This window comes from Ursus maritimus (genome assembly GCF_017311325.1).
Source record: "Ursus maritimus isolate PB19 chromosome X unlocalized genomic scaffold, ASM1731132v1 scaffold_X1, whole genome shotgun sequence".
NCBI lineage: Eukaryota > Metazoa > Chordata > Mammalia > Carnivora > Ursidae > Ursus > Ursus maritimus.
The window spans coordinates 109,036,377-109,054,906 of NW_024423319.1; the positions used below are offsets into that span (position 1 = coordinate 109,036,377).

The 18,530-nt window shown below is 39.9% G+C and overlaps 1 protein-coding gene across 6 annotated transcripts in view; it reads left to right on the forward strand.

The window, feature by feature from the left end:
• The first annotated feature begins 392 nt into the window (after positions 1-392).
• The window catches only part of BCLAF3 (BCLAF1 and THRAP3 family member 3), a 67,575-nt gene continuing 49,437 nt past the window's right edge, over positions 393-18,530 (forward strand). The window contains exons 1-3 of one of the 6 annotated variants that reach the window (XM_040633622.1): positions 393-497; positions 2,629-2,800; positions 16,148-16,221. In XM_040633622.1, coding sequence (XP_040489556.1) covers positions 16,181-16,221 — 41 coding nt within the window. In that variant the 5' untranslated portion in view covers positions 393-497; positions 2,629-2,800; positions 16,148-16,180. Of the gene's footprint in view, positions 498-2,598; positions 2,801-15,856; positions 16,000-16,147; positions 16,222-18,530 lie in introns of those variants that run through there. The other 5 variants (XM_040633647.1, XM_040633646.1, XM_040633639.1 and 2 more) reach the window with 5 other exon arrangements.

Here is an 18,530-nt window from a genome sequence, read left to right on the forward strand (position 1 = left end):
GCCTCCTGTGTATAAGGCTGGAAGGCCCATGGGATCAAGCTCCTGTACCTGACTGAGGAATGAGTTCTAACCCCTAGGATCCCAGGATCGCAGGACCTGGAACGCCTCGTGCATTGCTTCTTTCCCGGCGGAGTGGCAGCAGATGGCGCATGCGTCCTGGACAGAGCGGCAGAGGTGGGAATGGCCAGCAGAGGGCGCAGGCGCTGTGGCCGGAGCAGCCCAGGCGGGGCAGCATTGCTGCGAAGGAGTTGAAAGCAGGGGTCGGTGGGAGAGCGGGCCAGCGCTAGGCCGCGGACAGTAGGCGGGGCCAGAGCGGGGGCGGGGCGAGGCGGTTCCGGAAGGAAGTGGTTCCGGGTCCCGTGGCCCCACGGTGGTAGCTGTGGTACCTCTGCTGTGGGAGGCGGCGGCCGTGTGAGGGGCGAGGCCCGAGGGGCTGGCGGCCGGGCTGGCGGTGGCGGCGGCCGGCCTGGCGGCGGCGGCACAAACTTCCCGGCCGGGTGAGCGGCCCCGGGGGGCGGGCGGGGCGCGGAGGCCCCGGCCCGCAGGGAGGGCGTGTCCGTCGCCCGGGAGGGGCGGTCTTGGGGCGGCGGGTGGGGCGGCGAGTGGGGCGCGCCTTCTGGTCTCGGACTCCCGGGGGACCGCTCCCCTCCCACTGCCTCAGGCCACTGGGCTGGTGCCTTCTCAGGCGCGGCGACCCGGGCACCTGCTGCCGTGGCTCTGATCCTTCCCCGTCGTCTGGCAGGCTGCGGCCGCGGCGGTTCGAAGCTTCTGTCATGGGGACCAGGGGGTGGTGTTCAGGGACCGTGCCCTTGTCCCTGAAGCGAACCCGGACGCGTAGCCTGCGGGACCCGAGCCGAGGAGACCCTGCTTTGTCCTCCCAAGGCTCTCCTGCCGCGCAGCGGCATCTTCTTCTGATAACGTCCAGAATGAGTCGTGAAGGATGCTCTTTATCCTGCGTTGCAAAGTAAAACTTGTGTTTTTCGAAACGTATCTTGAAAATTGGCGCATCTCCTTGTGCTTTTCTAAGGTTATTAGGAAACTGGGCCGTTGACTGTCAGGATTGTCCTGTCGGTAAGTCAGGAGGAAAAGAAATAGGAGAGAAACTTCTCCCAAATATTTTCCTGCCGAAGTGCTTTTTGAGCTGCCTCCTATGTGATTGCTTTTCTTTTCTGGAACAAAGTAAAAACTACAGGTAGAAATCAGGAAGGTCTGTCTGACTTCTGGCCCAGCAACCTTTTTAACATTTTTCTGAATGAGAACTGGGATGAATGAGACTGGGATTTGGAAAGGAAAGATTTTGGTGGGGATTCATAACGAGTGCTTTATTTTTCAGTGGTATTTTAATTGTTATGATATACTAGTGTTTATTAAATGTTATTTCTCAACGGTACTTTTAAAATGGCTACTAAGGCGTTCTTTTGAAAGCCCCTGATGTTTCACAGCCCCCCTTTAAAGGTCTTATTAGAAATAATTATATATAGAAACATTTCGTAGCACATTTATTTACAAAATTTCTAAAATATGCAAAACCATGATGAAGAAGATACACTGAATATGGTTACTGGGTATACATGTCTGTTCTCTTTCTGTGCAGAGATGAATGTATGGATTTTTCTAAAGTGGATTCTCTTTTGTAACCTTTTTTTTACTTCATAGCATGCCATTACATGGCTCTAATAATTGATTTAGTTGGTTATTCCATTTTTCACTACTTAAATACATTGTTGAATACATGTAAAATCTGCACATCCATCATCACTTAGTGTACATTCCTAGATGATAGAATTGTTGAGCTTGTTTTTTTAAAATGTAAATTGCTCAGTTTCCCTCTGGAAAGGATGTGCTATTTTGCACTCCCACCAACAATCTGTGAGTGTCTTTTTCTACACCCTAGGAAAAGGCAACATTTAAAGGATTTCTACAGGATCACTTTTGGGCCATTTCTGTTCTTCTCTCCAATGAAGTACCATTATCATTCTCCAACTATCACTTTTTAAAAAAATTTTTTTGATAGCTATTCAGTTTCTCATCTTCTATTCCTCTTTTACCAGTTTAGTAAAGAAGTGTTATCCATTTGAGGCAAAGGCATCATAGAGTGAACAAGAGATTTGAACTCAGGACTTCCTTGAATTCCAGTGTCTCTGATTCCTTGAACAAATCACTTTTTCTAAGAGGTGATTTCCTCAACTCTAAACTAGATATTATAGTGCCTTTGCCTTATCTTTCTTATAGGGTGGTTTTTTAAGGGTCAAATGGGACATTTATGAAAGGTACATTTAAACATACTTTGTCTTATTAACAATTATTGCCATATTGTGAAAATTTCAGAGCACAAAAGCATCTTGATTTTTTTAAGTAAAATTCTGAATTCAGAAAAGCCATTCTCTGATACCCTTTGCCTCATGCTCTTTCACTTCTTAAATCTGAAGTTTTTTTACTTCTGTCCTAGATTATATTCAGAATGCTATCAGAGTTATGAAATTAGGTGAATGAATGAATCTGCACACATACTGAAGGAGCACATATTTAAAGGCACTATATATAAAGCTGAGGGGGACAAATATAAAGCTAAATAAAACACAATCCTTGAGATCATGATAAATAAAACATAGTCTTTGTGCCCTACAGCTACAGAATGTTCAGGCAGCTAAAGGGCAGAAAAGCTGCTTTCCAAATTTAGACGGCAATTTTAGATGTGATGCAGGATGTCAACTATTCTCAAGTGTCCTAAAGTCCAATTCTGCTGACCGAGCATCTGCGCAAATGACCAAGCAGTCTCTTCAGGGTCATCTTTCTAAAGGTAGGAATTGCGAGTTGAGGAAGTGTTAGTATTTGAGTCTGAGAATCTGTATTCTGGTTTCAGGTCCTTCACCTGGGGCAGATTGGTTAGCTTTTTTGAGGCTTGTTTTTTTTCACCTGTGAAATGGAGGTTAATTCCAGCTCCCTCGGAGTTTGTTGTGAGGATTAAATGAGATATTTGCAAGACACTTATTGAACCAGGAAGTACTAACACTCCCGTGGTCCTTCTTATCCACTGAAACCTTAACATCTTGAGGAAAGAAACTAGGTCTCTTGCAACTTTGTGTGCCTCCCCACTACTAGTCACTGGCACTTAGTAATGTTTGCCAAATTAACGTAAAATATGACTGCTGATAAAAATTTAGTATGGACTGTTGAAGAAGGTAATATGTAAATGTAGGATAGTGAGAGAAATTGACTACAGTATTTGGAGTTTATTAAGGAATCAAAGGAAACACTGAATTAATTGGACCCAGGTTCATCTCTACTATGAATGTCATTCTATGTTATATCCCCAGTGCCAGGCACATAGTCCCTCCTTATCAACAGTAAACCTACTCCCTAGACCCCTGTCACCCAGCCACAACCCAGTTTCTTCCTCCTTTTCCAGTCAGCCTGTTAGAAGGAGTTGGGTTTTCTTGTGTTTTGTTTTTTTAAGATTTTATTTTTTCATTTTTCTTTTATTGAGCACTTATTATGTCATATCATGTAGATACTACGGATTTAGTGATAAATAAAATAAATGTAGTCCTTATCCTAGTAGAGGAGTTCATCTCCTGATATTTAAGAGAGACATTAAACAAATAACCTCAAATATAGAAAGATATGATAGAGGTAGGTCAGGAAGACTTAGGTAATAGGGAAACCTCTTTAAGAAACTGGCTTTTTGGGGCCCCTGGGTGGCTCAGTCGGCTGGGCGTCTTCCTTTAGCTCAGGTCATGATCCCAGGGTCCTGGGATGGAGCCCTGCTTTGGGCTCCTTGCTGAGCAGGGAGTCTGCTTCTCCCTCTTCCTCTGCTGCTCCCCTACTTGTGCTCCCCCTCTTTCTTTTTTTTTTATAATAATATTTTTTATTATATTATGTTAGTCACCATACAGTACATCCCTGGTTTTTGATGTAAAGTTCCATGATTCATTAGTTACGTATAACACCCAGTGCACCATGCAATACGTGCCTTCCTTACTACCCATCACCAGCCTATCCCATTCCCCCACCCCCCTCCCCTCTGAAGCCCTCAGTTTGTTTCTCAGAGTCCATAGTTAAGATTTTATTTTAAAATAATCTCTGCACCCAACATGGCACTTGGCAACCCTGAAATCAAGAGTTGCTTGGTACACTGACTGAGCCAGTCAGGTGCCCCTAGAAGGAGTCATTAATAATTAGCTTTCTTCAATCTCCTTACCTTCCACTTAGTCCTAAAGCCATGTGTTCACATTTTTTATTCCTTTTACTGGACCTCTATGCAGCTTTTGTCATGAAAGTCTCCTTTCTTGAAATATTCTTTAGTTTATGAGATTCTATGCTCTAGGGTTCCCTCCTTCCTTAGAGGATGTTCTTTGTCTCCTTGGCTGGTTCATCTTCCTTGAAAGGTTGATGTTCCTATAGGCTTGATCCCTCTCATGGTACATGAGGTCTGGAATGATTTATAGAGCATTGAGGCTGTCTGGTATTTGAAGGTTTGGTAGAATTCTCCTGTGAAACCGTCTGGTCCTGATGCTTTTCAGGGATATTTCCTTAATAACTTTATTTCTTCTATGAAAATCAGTCTATTTAGGCTTTCTTTTTTTTTAGCTGTAAAAAACTAGGGTTTATTCATTTATTTATTTATTTATTTTGGTTTTGGGAATAGAATTTGGTGATTTATCACTTACATATAACACTCAGTGCTCATCACAACAAGTACCCTCAATACCCATCACACATCTAGCCCATCCCCCACCCACCTCCCTCCACCAACCCTCAGTTTGTTCTCTATTGTTAAGAGTCTCTTATGGTTTCCTTCCCTCTCTCTCTCTCCTTTTTCTCTCCTTCCCATAGATTCATCTGTTTTGTTTCCTAAGTTCAGCATATGAGTGAAATCATATGGTATTTGTCTTTCTCTGATTGGCTTATTTTGTTTAGCTGTTTAAGCTGTCTAACTCTAATGGGGTCAATTTTGGTAGTTTGTTTTTTTCTAGCAAATTATCTCTTTCGTGTGACTTTTCAAATTTATTAGGTGGACAGCTACACAGTAATCTCTCATGATTTAAAGAATTTTCTATTTCAATGGTTGCTTTCTCCCTCACTCTGTCTTATTTTTGTATATTTGTGTTTCCCCCTTTTTTCTTAATCACATTATATAGTGATTTATCTATTTTAATTTTTTTCAAAAACTACAGAATTTTATATTATTACTCAGATCTAGTTTTCTGTTCTCTGTCTCATTTCTTCCCCTGTTTTTATCTTTTTTTAAAAACAAGATTATTTATTTATTTATTTGTCAGAGAGTGAGAGAGTGCACAAGCAGAGGGAGCAGCAGGCAGAGGGGGAAGCAGGCTCCCCGCTGAGCAGGGAGCCCGAGGTAGGGGTGGATCCTAGGACCCCGGGATCATGACCCGAGCTGAGGACAGACGCTTAATTGGCTGAGCCACCCAGGTGTCCCTGTTTTTATCTTTATTATTTCCTTCCTTGTGCTTTCTTTTGGTTTACCTTGTTATTTTTTTTAGGTTTTTTTCTTGGAAATGAATTTATTTGTATTACTTCATTTTTATTGATAAATATGTTTAGAGCAACAAATTTTCCTTTGATCACTGCTTTAAATGTATCCCGTAGAATGTGATATGTGGTGCTGTCATTGAGATTATTTCTTTAAAAATCGATAATTTCAGTTATCTAATAGGAGGTTTTTAAATTTCTAGATGGAAGAGCTTTTCTGTTACTTTTATAAGTAAATTCTAGTTTTATTACATTATGATCAGAGGATATTTGTAATTCTATTTCGTGGGAGTCTCTGATGTTTTCTTTATGATGTAATATATGAGTACTTTTGGTGAATGTAGCAGGAGCATGAGTTAAGAATGTATATTCTCTGGTATCAGAGTATAGAGTTTGATAAATATCCTTAAGATTTACTCTATTGATTATGCTGTTTAGATCTTCTATCTCCTTATTTCTGGACCATTGAATTGTCTAATATACCACTGAGAGTGCATAAAGTCTCCTGTTAGTAGGTGTTTCTCTTTCTCCTTGAATCTCAAGTAGTTTTCATTTCATAAATGTGGTTGCTGTGTTATATTCATGTGAATATGTGTATTTTTATGTGTTCTGTCTAAATCATGGATTGTGGCTTTCAGCACTATAAAGTGTCTTTTTCTGTTTTTGTTTTTGTTTTTTTGGTCATGATAAATGCTTTAGGACTTGAATTCTTTGCCTGATCCCAGAAATGCCACCCTGCTCTCTTTTTGTTACCAATTGCCTGGTATACTTTGGCCATCCTTTCATTTTTAATGTTTCAACATCACTTTGTTTTAAATGTGTCTTGTACAACTCCTTGAGTTTTGTTTTGCAAGTCAGATTGAAACTTTTTATTTTAATAGGCAAGTTAAGCCCATTCACATTTATTGTTAGGACTAATATATTTAGCCTCAACTCTATCAAAATATTTTGTTATATTTGCTGTTTCTTTGGCTATGAGGTGTATTTTTTTTGTTTTTTATTTAAAAAATTGGGGGGTGGTATTTAGGAAGGCTTGTATTTTTGTTCTTATGGTTGACCTTTGTCCTTATACCTTTATAAATGTCCTTACTCCCCTGGTTGTTTATTTAACCTTTCGTGTGTGTGTGTGAGAAAAATACATTGTATTCATGAAATCAAAGTAGGTTAATGAGAGGCAACGGTGAGATTCTTTATCCACTTCCAGCTCCTCCTTATTGAAAAATTGACACCTGGCCTCTGTAGCCAACAGCATTAATCCATGTTCTGGTCTCCTCAGGTCTGGCTTCCTCTGATTTGTTGGTCACCGTCTTGTTCTGTGGGCTCTGACTCTGTCCAGTTCTGTGCGAGATTGTGGCTTCTTTGTTGCAAAGGTTTTCCTGGGGAATTCTTTGCATTTGTAAATGCTGGGTTCCTATTTAAAATGAAATTTTTGTCAGCTGATTTTTTTTTCTTTTTTGGTAACATCTTTACTGAGGTATAATTATTATACCACACAATTCACCCATTGAAAAGTGTACAATTCAGTGTTTTTTGGTATATGCAGAGTTGTGCAGCCATCACCACAGTCCAGTTTTAAAACATTCATCATCCCCCAAAGAAACCCTGTGTCTATTCCCAGTGCCCCACCATCCCACCACCCCACCCAGGCAACCACCAGTCTACTTTTTTGTTTTTGTTTCTGTTTCTGTGGATTTGCCTATTCTGGACCTTTCATATAAATGGAAGCATACAATATGTGGTCTTCTGTAACTGGCTTCCTTCCCTTAGCATAACAATTTCAAGGTTCATTTCTGTTTGACCATGTGTTAGTACTTCATTCCTTTTTATAGTCAAATAATGTTCATTTGTATGGGTATACCAATTTTGGTTTATTCACTTATTTCTAAATGGGCAGTGGAATTATTTCTACTTTTTAGCTATTATGACTAATGCTGCTATGAATATTTGTGTACATTTTTGTGTGGACATCTATTTTTATTTCTCTTGGATATATATGTAGGAGTAGAATTGCTGGGTCATATAGTAACTCTGTTTAATTTTTTTAAAGATTTATTTAGTTAGTTTTGAGAGAGAGAGAGAGAGCATGAATGGGAGGGGCCGAAGAAGAGGGAGAGAGAATCCCAAGCAGACTCTGCACCAAGCGCAGAGCCTTACACGGGGCTTGATCTCACGACTCTGAGCTCACGACCTGAGCCAAAACCAAGAGTTGGACGCCCATCCAACTGTGTCCCCTAGGTGCCCCTGTTTAATTTTTTTAAAAGATTTTTTTTAGATTTTGTTTGTTTATTTGAGAGAAAGGGAGGGAGAGAGCAAGAAAGCACGAGTGGGGGGAGGAGCAGAGGGAGAGGGACAAGCTGACTCCGTGCTGAGAGCGGAGCCCAACACAGGGATCTGTCCCACCACCCTGAGATTATGACCTGAGCTGAAACCAAGAGTTGGATGCTCAACCAACTGGGCCACCCAAGAGCCCCTCTGTGTTTAATTTTTTATGGAACTGCCAGACTGTTTTCCCAAGCTGCAGCATCATTTTACATACCCCCAGCAATGTGTGAGGCTTCCCTTATCTCTTCACCTTTTCAGCACTTATTATAGCCATCTAGTTGGTGTGAAGTGGTACCTCATGGTTTTGATTTGCATCTCCCTAATGAGTAATGTTGTTGAGCATCTTTTTATGTGCTTATTGGGCATCTGTATACCTTCTCTGGAGAAATGTTGATTCATCTCCTTTGCCCATTTCTTAATTGGGTTGTCTTTTATTATTGAATTGTAAGACGTTTTCTTTTGTATGTTCTAGATACAATCCTTTATCAGATATGATTTGCAAAACATTTTCTCCCATTCTGTGGGTTTCCTTTTTGCTTTTTTGATAGTATCCTTTACAGTGTAAATGTTTTAAATTTTGATGATGCCTCATTTATCTAATTTTTTCTCCTGTTGTCTGTGTTTTTAATGTAATATCTGACCCAAGGTCACAAAGATTATTTACCTTCCTGTTTTCCTCTTACAGCTTTGGCTCTCACATTTAGGTCTTTGATCCATTTTCAGTTAATTTTTGTATGTAGTGTGAGGTAGGGTTGAACTTTATTGTTTTGCTTATGGATATCCAGTTGTCCCAGCACTGTGTGTTGATTTGTGTAACCTCTTAATATCTGATTTATCAGGTTCCCCCTCAGTATGCTTTAAACCCATCTACTGCCTATACAACATCAACATTGAACTTTTACCATTATTTTCTTCTCCTGTGTCGTCTTCTCCCATTTTTTAGTTGTAGTTTTTCTGTTTTGTCACAGTGTGCCACAATTTTACATTAGTCTTTCACCTTCCTCCTCCTCTTTCTTTTAATGTCTTATATGTATATTTACATATTTTAATGCTCACCATTGGTCCTTTACTGACATTTTCTCACTCATAATTTGGTTGGATGAAGCTCATCCTCTATCTAGTAGATTTCTCAGAAAGGGCTAGTTAAGTACAGAAATTCCCTATGTTCTTGTATGCTGAAAACTGTTTTTTTCTTTAGCCTTGGTATTTGAAGAATAGCTTAGCTGATATAAAGTCCTTGGTTCACACTTAGTTTCATTGATTTTATTTTATTTTTTTATACTAAATGCTGACCCATTGTTGCCTTGCTTTGTATGTTAGTTTTGCAATATATGATGCTAGTCTACTTCCTTTGGATTTTTAAGTTATTTATTCTTTTTACCTAGAGGTCTTTTTACCTAGAGGTCTTTTATCTTTTTTTAAAGATTTTGTTTGTTTATTTATTTGAGAGAGAGAGAGAACGTGCAAGAGCATGAGCGGGGGGGGGGGGGGGGGAGGCAGAGGGAGAGAGAATCTCAAGCAGACTTCATACCCAGTACATAGCCTTATGTGGGGCTTGATCCCACGACCCTGAGATCATAACCAGGGCCGAAACCAAGAGTCAGATGCTTAATGGACTGAGCCACCCAGGCACCCTGAGGATTTTATCTTTGAAATCAAATAGTTTTTACTAGGCTATGTTTCAGAGTTTATAATTTTAGGTTTATTTTCCCAGGTATCTGGTGAGCCGTTCATTGTACAGATTCAGGTATTTTTCCATTTCTGAAAAGCGTTCTCTCTCTCTCTCTCTCTTTCTTTCTGAGAGAGAGAGAGAGAGAGAGAGAGAGAGCATGAGCAGTGGGGGGGGGGCAGAGGGAGAGGGAGAGAGAATCTTAAGCAGACTCCATGCCCAGCATGGAACCTGACATGGGGCTCAGTCTCACAACCCTGAGATTATGATCTGAGCCAATATCAAGAGTCGGATGCTTAACTGACGGAACCACTAGGCACCCCTGGAAAGTTTTCCTGAGTTAGTTTAAATGTTAGTTTATTTCCATTATTTGGTTTTTCTTCTCGGAGACTACACTAATACAAATATTATTCCTTCTTTGCCTGTCTTCTAGTTCCACTACTTTCTTTCTGACTTAATCTCTGTCTCACTCACTCACTTACTGTCATTTTCATTTTTTTTTTGTTGTTTTCTTGCTTTTCTTTGATGTTGCTTAGTAAATTTTCATTTGAGTTTATTCTCCCTTGAACACCTTGTAATTTATCTTCACTTCTGTGATAATTTAGTCTTTTTTCTCCCATTTTTTCCTCTGAGTTCAGTTAACTTTTTTTCTGTCATTTCAATCTGTTTTTTAAATTTATTTCTGTTCTTAGTTTTTAAGTTTCTGATTCAAGGTGAGGTTTTTAAAAAAATATATCCTTAAATGCTTTCGGATATATTTAATTCTGCTTGGAGTATAAACTTAGGGTTTTCTTCTGCTTCCTGTTTTTTGAGGGAGGAATTTTCCTCAGTTGAGAAATTCTCTTTTTTAACTTTCTTATAAACACATGGAAATCATTAGACTTTAAAAATTTTGCAAATCTTGTGAGTATGAAATGGTATCTTACTGTTTTAATTTTATCTTCCTGATTAGGTATGATTGAGTATCTTTTCAGCTAACTGGACATTTATGTTTCCTTTTTATTGTAAACTCAAAGGGTAGAACTGCCATTTACTGAGGTGGGACAGAGACCATGGGAGGAGCAGATTTTGGAGGGAGGTCAGGATTTTGTTCTTGGACATGTTTATAGCACCCAGTAGTTTGCTGGATATGTAAGACTGCAGTACAGAGGATAGGTGAGGGCTGGAGATATAAATTTGGGGGTTGTTACTTTATAAAGAGTATTTAAAGCCATGAGACTAAAAGAGAGTGTAGACTGGGGAAAGAGTGTAGACAAGCTTCACAAGAGGAAGGTTTTATGGTGATGGGAAGGATCTACGGAAGAAGGGGAAATGTTGTGGGAGCAAGAGGAGACTTGCTGGAGCTGGGTCTTTCACTTGAGTCAGGGAGTGTGTCCAGTGCTGTCGTGGTAGAGATGGCCTCCTTTGGCACCCGCATTCTCTTCAGCATCTTCCTGGGAGTGTAGGTCCTTGCTGTCTAGTCATCTTTCTGTTTTTAAGGGCAGGTGGGTTCATTCACTACCCCTGGCCCTGTACAGTTCACTCTGAAGTAGCAGTGTAAACCAGTTTATCTACTGTTATTGACATCTCCTTTTCCCTGGTCACAAACCCTGCTGGTGTTTCAGTCTTTTCTCTCTTTGTGTCCTGAAGTTGGTTCCTTTGATTAATTTTGGTAGTCACAAATAAATTACTTTAAAACAGAGATTGCAAACTTTTTCTGTAAAGGACCAGATAGTAAATATTATGGGCTTTGTGCTCCACGGACAGTTTCTGTTACATATTCTCATCCCTCTCCCCATCCTCCCTCCTCCTCCTCCTCCACCTCCAACCACAGCAATAACAACAACCCTTAAAAATGTAAAAACCACTCTTAGGTTTTTACTCTTTGGTTTTAAATGAACTCTCTTTCTCTCTTATCCATTAAGCCCTGAGCCAGTACTTTTCATTACTAGCTTGTGTACTAAGCAATTGCAAACAAAGTTAACTTTTTAAAAAAGTTTTATTGAGATGTAACTTACAGGTTTGAAGTGTGCAATTCCATGGTTTTTAGTATGTTCTCAGAGTTGTACAACCATCTTCATAATATCTGATCTAATTTCAGAGTGTTTTCATCACCCCATAGTTAACTTTTTTACAGCTTTGAGGTATAATTTATATGCAATAAAATTCACCCATTTTCAAGTGACTAGTTTGAATTTTAATAAAGCTAATTTTAATATATTGAAGGAAAATATTCTGAGTAATACTTTTTTTAAAGATTTTATTTATTTATTTGAGAGAGAGTGCATGCACACGAGCAGGGGGAGGGGCAGAGGAAGAGGGAGAAGAAGATTCCCCTGCTGAGCATGGACCCCAAAAGGGGCTTGATCCCAGGACCCTGGGATCATGACCCGAGCTGAAGACAGACGTCCAACTGACTGAGCCACCCAGGCACCTCTGAGTAATACTTTTTTAAATCACACAGTTAGTAAATCTTATTTTCTCCGAAGTCACCCCCACATTTTCCTTTAAACCAGTAGTTCTGTATTCCTTGAACCAGCAGCATCCATATCACTTGGGAACTTGATAGATCAAGTAAGTCCCACCTTTGGGGTAGGGTCCAGCAATCTGTGTTTTAACAAGCCTTTCAAGTGATTCTGTTGCACACTGACGTTTGAGAGCCACTACTCTAAAGTCTATTGCTGAGTGCAATTGCAGGGCTATGGGATATGAGCATGTTCAACTTTAAATGGGTACTGTCAACTCCTTCCGAACTGGTTAATACTTCTTTTTTTTTTTTAAAGATTTTATTTATTTATTCGACAGAGATAGAGACAGCGAGCAAGAGAGGGAACAGAAGCAGGGGGAGTGGGAGAGGAAGAAGCAGGCTTATAGTGGAAGAGCCTGATGTGGGGCTCGATCCCACAACGCCGGGATCACGCCCTGAGCCGAAGGCAGACGCTTAACGACTGAGCCACCCAGGCGCCCCTGAACTGGTTAATACTTCTGTACACTCCCTAGCAGTGTATGAGAGTCCCTGTTGTTCCACATCTTATGACTATAGGTCATTAAAGTTTTGTGTTCTGTGATAAGTTGTTTGGAGTCTTTTGCTTATTGAAACAAATAGAGTTATTGAAACAAATAATTACAATGTATTCAAATAATCCCAGAATAAACCCAGAATTCCCAAGAAGAAAGAAACTCGGGGAAAATAAGATAGTCAAGGAAAGAATCCCCGGGGGAGATAATGGTCAAACAGTCCTGAAAGAATAGAGATTAGTCTAGCAGAGTGAGAGAAGGCCATCTGTGTGGTAGGGCGAGCATGGCTTGATCAGGGAAAAGCTAGTATGGTGTGGTGGACTAGTCAGGTATGTGGAGGAAAAGACATACAAAAGGCTGGGAGAAAGGTAGGAAGTGGCTAGATATATATGTTTTTTTAAAAGATTTTATTTATTTATTTGAGAGAGAGCAAGCACGTACAAGCAGGGGAAGGAACAGAGGGAGAGGGAGAAGCAGATTCCCCGTTGATCAGGGGCCTGACGCAGGGCTCCATGCCAGGACCCTGGGATCATGACCTGAGCTGAAGTTAGAAGCTTAACCGACTGAGCCACCCAGGTGCCCCTAGATATATATGTTTTTGTTTGTTTGTTTGTTTGTTTTTAATATTTTATTTATTCATTTGAGAGTGAGAGAGAGAGGAAGAGAGCACAAGCAGGGGAGAGGCAGAGGAAGAGGGAGAAGCAGACTCCCTGCTGAGCAGGGAGTCCTGATTCCTGATGTGGGGCTCGATTCCAGGACCTGGAGATCACGACCTGAGCCAAGGCAGACACCCAACTGTCTGAGCCACCTAGGCACCCATNTTTCCTTTTAAATTATCTTAAAGTTATAGGTTTAAACTGAAATTATTAGATTAAAAGAAAAGAGATATGATTAGTTTCATAATTTCTTACATATTTCAAGATTGCCCATTATTAGGGAAATGCAAATCAAAACCATGAAATACCACTTCACCCCACTAGAATGGCTATAATCAGAAAGACAATAGCAAATGTGAGGATGTAGAAGAACAGGAACCCTCATACATTGCTGGTGGGAATATAAAATGACATAGCTGCTCTGGAAAACTTTGGCAGTGTCTCTAAAAGTTAAACATAGGGGCGCCTGGGTGGCCCAGTCGGTTAAGCATCTGACTCTTGATCTCAGCTCAGGTCTAGATCTCAGGGTCGTGAGTTCAAGCCCCACGTTGGGCTCCATGCTGGGTATGTCACCTACTTTAAAAATAATAATAAAAGTTAAACATAGAGTTATCATATGACCCAGCAATTCCACTCCTAGGTATATACTTAAGAGAAGTAGAAACATATGTCAACACAAAAACGGATACACAGATGTTCATAACAGCATTATTCATAATAACCAAAGCTATAGAAATAACCCAAATGTCCACTGAGAGAGGAATAAATAAATAAAATGTGGTATATCCATACAGTGAAATGTTATGCAGCTGTAAAAAGAATGAAGTACTGATACATGGTAAAACAGGGATGACCCTTGAAAACGTTATATAGTAAGGGAAAGAAACCAGTCACAAAATATATATTTTATGAGTCCATTTAAATGAGAGGTCCAGAATAGGCAAATCTATAGAAAGAGAAAGTAGATTAGTGGTTGTCAGGGGCTAATGAAAGGAGGCGAGGCAGGGGGAGCAACTGCTAATGGGGTTTCTTTTAAAGGAGATGAAAATGTTCTAAAATTAGATTGTGGTGTTGTTTGTACATCTCTGTGAATATACTAAAAAACATTGAATTGTACCCTTAAAATGAGTGAATTGTATGGTATGTAAATTATATCTCAAAAAATCTGTTTTTCAAAAAATAAAAATAAAAATAAAAAAATAAAATGGAGGGGTACCTGGCTGGCTCAGTCAGTAGAGTATGCAACTCCTGATCTTGGGGTCGTGAGTTCAAGCCCCATGTTGGGCATATAGCTTAATTTTAAAAAATAAAAATAAAAAAAATTGATAAAATGAAAAAATATATTATCCTCCAGAAAAAATGATGTTCTTTCATCATCACCAACAATATTTGGTGTCACCCCCCCTCACCAACCTTGGAATTTTAATTTTTGTTCAGCTTCATAGGTATGAACTGATACCCAAAGCTTCTTTAGTTAAGTTATAAACTACCTCAGTAAAATGTTAACAACAGAAGACAGGAATTTTTCTCTATGTCTGTTCATTGCTGTATCCCTAGAATAGTGGCTGGCAAATAGTCACTCAGTAATATTTGTTGAAGGAATGCATTTTGATAGTTTTAATGAGAGAATTTTCCCCTTTAGTTAGTGTCTTAATTTCATAGTACCTCTAAACTAATTGTTCTTACTAGCGTCAATTTCTTTTTGGAAAGAGGCCCTGTATAAATAAATGAATTGAATTCAGTGTCTTCTGGTGAGTGATGTGGTTACAGTCCTTTAGCCTTACATACTTTTACTTTCTTCTGAAATTTATTGTAACAGTAGTTTGCAGATGTTTGACTGTGGGGACTCCCTTTTTAAACAAGCGTCCACATAATAATAGTTGTGCTTTTTGTATCAGTCAGTGGAAAAACTACATAGTTACAAGAAGCCATTTATATTTTAACAATGACCATGCTATCTTCAGAAATTTGCAAAATAGAGGTTACAATATATGAGACACATACTTATTCATTCCATAGTCTGTACATGGGGGTTCCATGTATAATTCGTGGATCCATGGCAATAATTTTGAAAGCCACCAGTAGTTTGGGGCCAGTAAGTTGGGAACTACTCAATTATAGTATCGGAACTAAAGAGGATTACTAAAATATAAATAATAGCTAATATAAAAGATTATACCCTAATCACATGTTTAAAAAAATTGGTTCCTAAAGCTGTCAGCTTCTTTTAAAGACTTAGTATTTTAAAAATCAAGTTTATGTAACTTTTAAAATGTATTTATTTGACACTATTTGTTTTACCAAAAAAATCAAAAGCAAACTTAATGTTTACTCATGCTTATGCTTAATCAAGTTTTGGGTTATTTATCTGGTGGAAGTTAGGTAACAATTTAGTACTATAATTAAGTATTGTAATTCTTATTATTCAGCAATTTAAAAAGCAGGGTGTATCATCAAGTAACCCTAAACATTTTGACTGTGATTATATGAAGTATTTATGTATGTGGTGAAAGACAGGAAGTTAGTCGTGGTTCAGATACAGGAGTTCTGGGTAAGGATTTCCTCTTTTTGGAACACTTACTTAGCAGTTGCTGTGTGCCAGGCACCATTCTGAGCTCTCTTCATGACAACTCAGGGATCATCACACTACAGTGTATTTGGCTTTTGGGGCCTGTTTTTGTGTGGCCCTGGAGCTAAGAATGGTTTTATATTTTTAAAGAGTTGTTTTTTAAAAAAAAGAAGAAGAAGAAGAAGATGATGGTGTGGTAAAGACCTTCTTTGGCCCACTACGTCTGGCCCTCTATAGGACAAGTTTGCTGGCCTCGGATTTAATTCAGTCTGTCCTCACAACATTCCAATAAGGTGGGTTCTGTTATTATCATCCCCATTTTACAGATGAGGAAACTGAGGCACAAAGAACTTAAGTAATTTTTTGTTGGTGGTATTCACTGCTTTTAGAGCAGATTGCAGGCTCTTTCTATAAACTTGATAATACTGTGTTTCTTTGCAGTGTAAAAGTGGATAGTGGCTCAAGTGTCAAAGGATGGCACGGTCACGCTCTCGATCCCCCAGGTGGAAACACAGGTGAGCAATTCTTAGTTTAATAGAGTAAGCTTGGGTTTGGGATGTGCTTTGACTTTCAAGTTCACTAGTACTGTTAAGAACCTATTTTAATAAGCTCATGGGACCTGGTTATTCACAGTAGGTACTTAACAGTGAGAGAGGTTGTATTTCTAGATTCTGAAAGCTGACAGCTTTTTTAAATTATGGCTGGCAGCTTGAATTAATCCATAATAAAAAGAAAGGCAATGGCCACAGCAAGGGAGAATGAGAAACATCTTTGGGTATTATATATTTATTGCATCAATAAGTGGTTTAGAACTCTTGAGTGTTTTTTTTTTTCCATAATCAGTCTTTGAAAAAATTGGGAGTTAGAAAATCAGAAGTTACCGATTTCTTCTTCATGGCAGAATAATAGAGTTTTGAATAACTCAGTTGTAGTTCAACTTTCTTCTTTCCTGATTGGCAGTATCAATAGTATATATATATAATTAGATTGGAACAGTTCAACCAGTATTTATTGTGTACCTGCTACAGGTTCTGGGGCTACAAAGGCAAGATGACACCTTTTGGGGCCTCAGCAAGCATGCAGACTGGCTGGGAGATTGGCACTACAGTCAGCTATGATACTGTGGGTTAACTGCAGTGCTACCGACTGGGATAGAGTATTCTGGGTCCACAGAGAAGGAATAATTCTGCTTTTATGGAGGGAAAAAGGGGATGCTAAGAAATTCTTCAAAGAAGAGATGAAATTTTAGCTGGCCATTTAAGGATGGGTAGAATTTGTAAAGGCAGAAACAAAGAAGAAAAGTATTCCAGTTAAGGGGGACAACAGGAGCAACAGCACAGAGCTAAGAAAGTGACTAGTATAGTCTGGGACTTAAAAAAGGACCATAATTACATACATAAAAAGCAGACCAAAACTTTTCATGTTAATACGACTTGGCCATTATGCTTGTTCGTTATAGTTCTACGATGACTAATCAATCATTGTAATTTGCAAGACCAAGTTGTAACAGGAAGGAGCTTCAGGAAGAAAAGAGAATGTAAACAAATGAATGATTTTAATATGGAGGGCATCACAGGTGGTTTTGTTTCACCCTTTTGTGATAGGCCCTGATGGAGGGGCACAGAAGACCTGCCAAATTTAGTGCCTGATTTCTAGATTCGTTCTCAGGACTCTTTGTTAAAAACTGTCAAGTATCTGATATTTTACGTTACTTGCAAGCTAACACATTAGCCTGCCACAGGGCACTCCTGGGTCAGAGACAAAGGCCTTTATGACTCATGGTACAGCAGGCAGCTTGAGCATCATCTCCCTGTGTTTCCCTCACTCCCAAGTCTCCTGAGGGTGGGAGCGCAGAGCAAACCCCTGCCGTGACCACACAGCTGAGGAACCCAAGCCTCATCAGGGGCTACAAGCAAAGCCACTCAGCCTTTGCCTTGGAGGAGACATCTCCTGGATAGCAAACAAATTGACCCTCTTTCCCTGAGGGAGGCCCTATCTCCATCTTCCCAGGCTGTGGTGTCTTGGAACAAAAGCTGTCAGTGCCTCTGCTTACCAGTGCCGAATGCAAGAGACCCATGGAGAATTGTCTCCCAACAGACTCCTCAGATCTGTTTTGTTTCTTCAGGAGAATTGAAAATGATAGTAACCATTCCAGCCATCTCCTTCAAAAAAATGGGGTTTTATACAATAAAACCCCTGATGTGAAATACAATAACAAAGCAATATTCATTATGAGGTAAGGATTAAAGTCTTCCAGTCTGGAAGACCTCTGTCTCTGGTTGCCAGCTTTTCTCCTTAGCGATGGAAGAGATGCAGTCTTCCAGAAGGTCCTCAGAGGCTCTGCTTGCTTCTTCCTGTGATGAGGTGCCGCCAGCTGGATGACAGAGTTCCTCCCTAAGCTAAATAATGCCCTTGCTAGTACGTCTAGCTTGGTGACTCCAGAGGGAGATATTGCCAAGTCTAGTATATAATCCCAGTATGTACACAAGGAGGATAAATCTGCCTCCATTCTTATAGGGAAGACACAGACGTGTCACCAAATGGAAAGGGTCTGACTTGTGGTTGCTCCAATTCCCTGGCAGCTTCTGAAGGTGGGCGGTAACAAAAGCTGCAGGGGTTGCTGCCTCATTGATTAGAAGACATTAAGCCCTCAGGGAGGAGATTGGGAAATTGGACAGGTTAGTTGGGAGGAAAGGCCCCCAGGTACAAAATCGAACTTTATTGTAGTCCAGATAATGGTGCTCTTTGCTTTTGAAGTCCAGGCAACTCAGACTTGTTTCCCTGGGTATAGGAGCCTTTTTCCTCCTCCATGGGAATGAAGTCT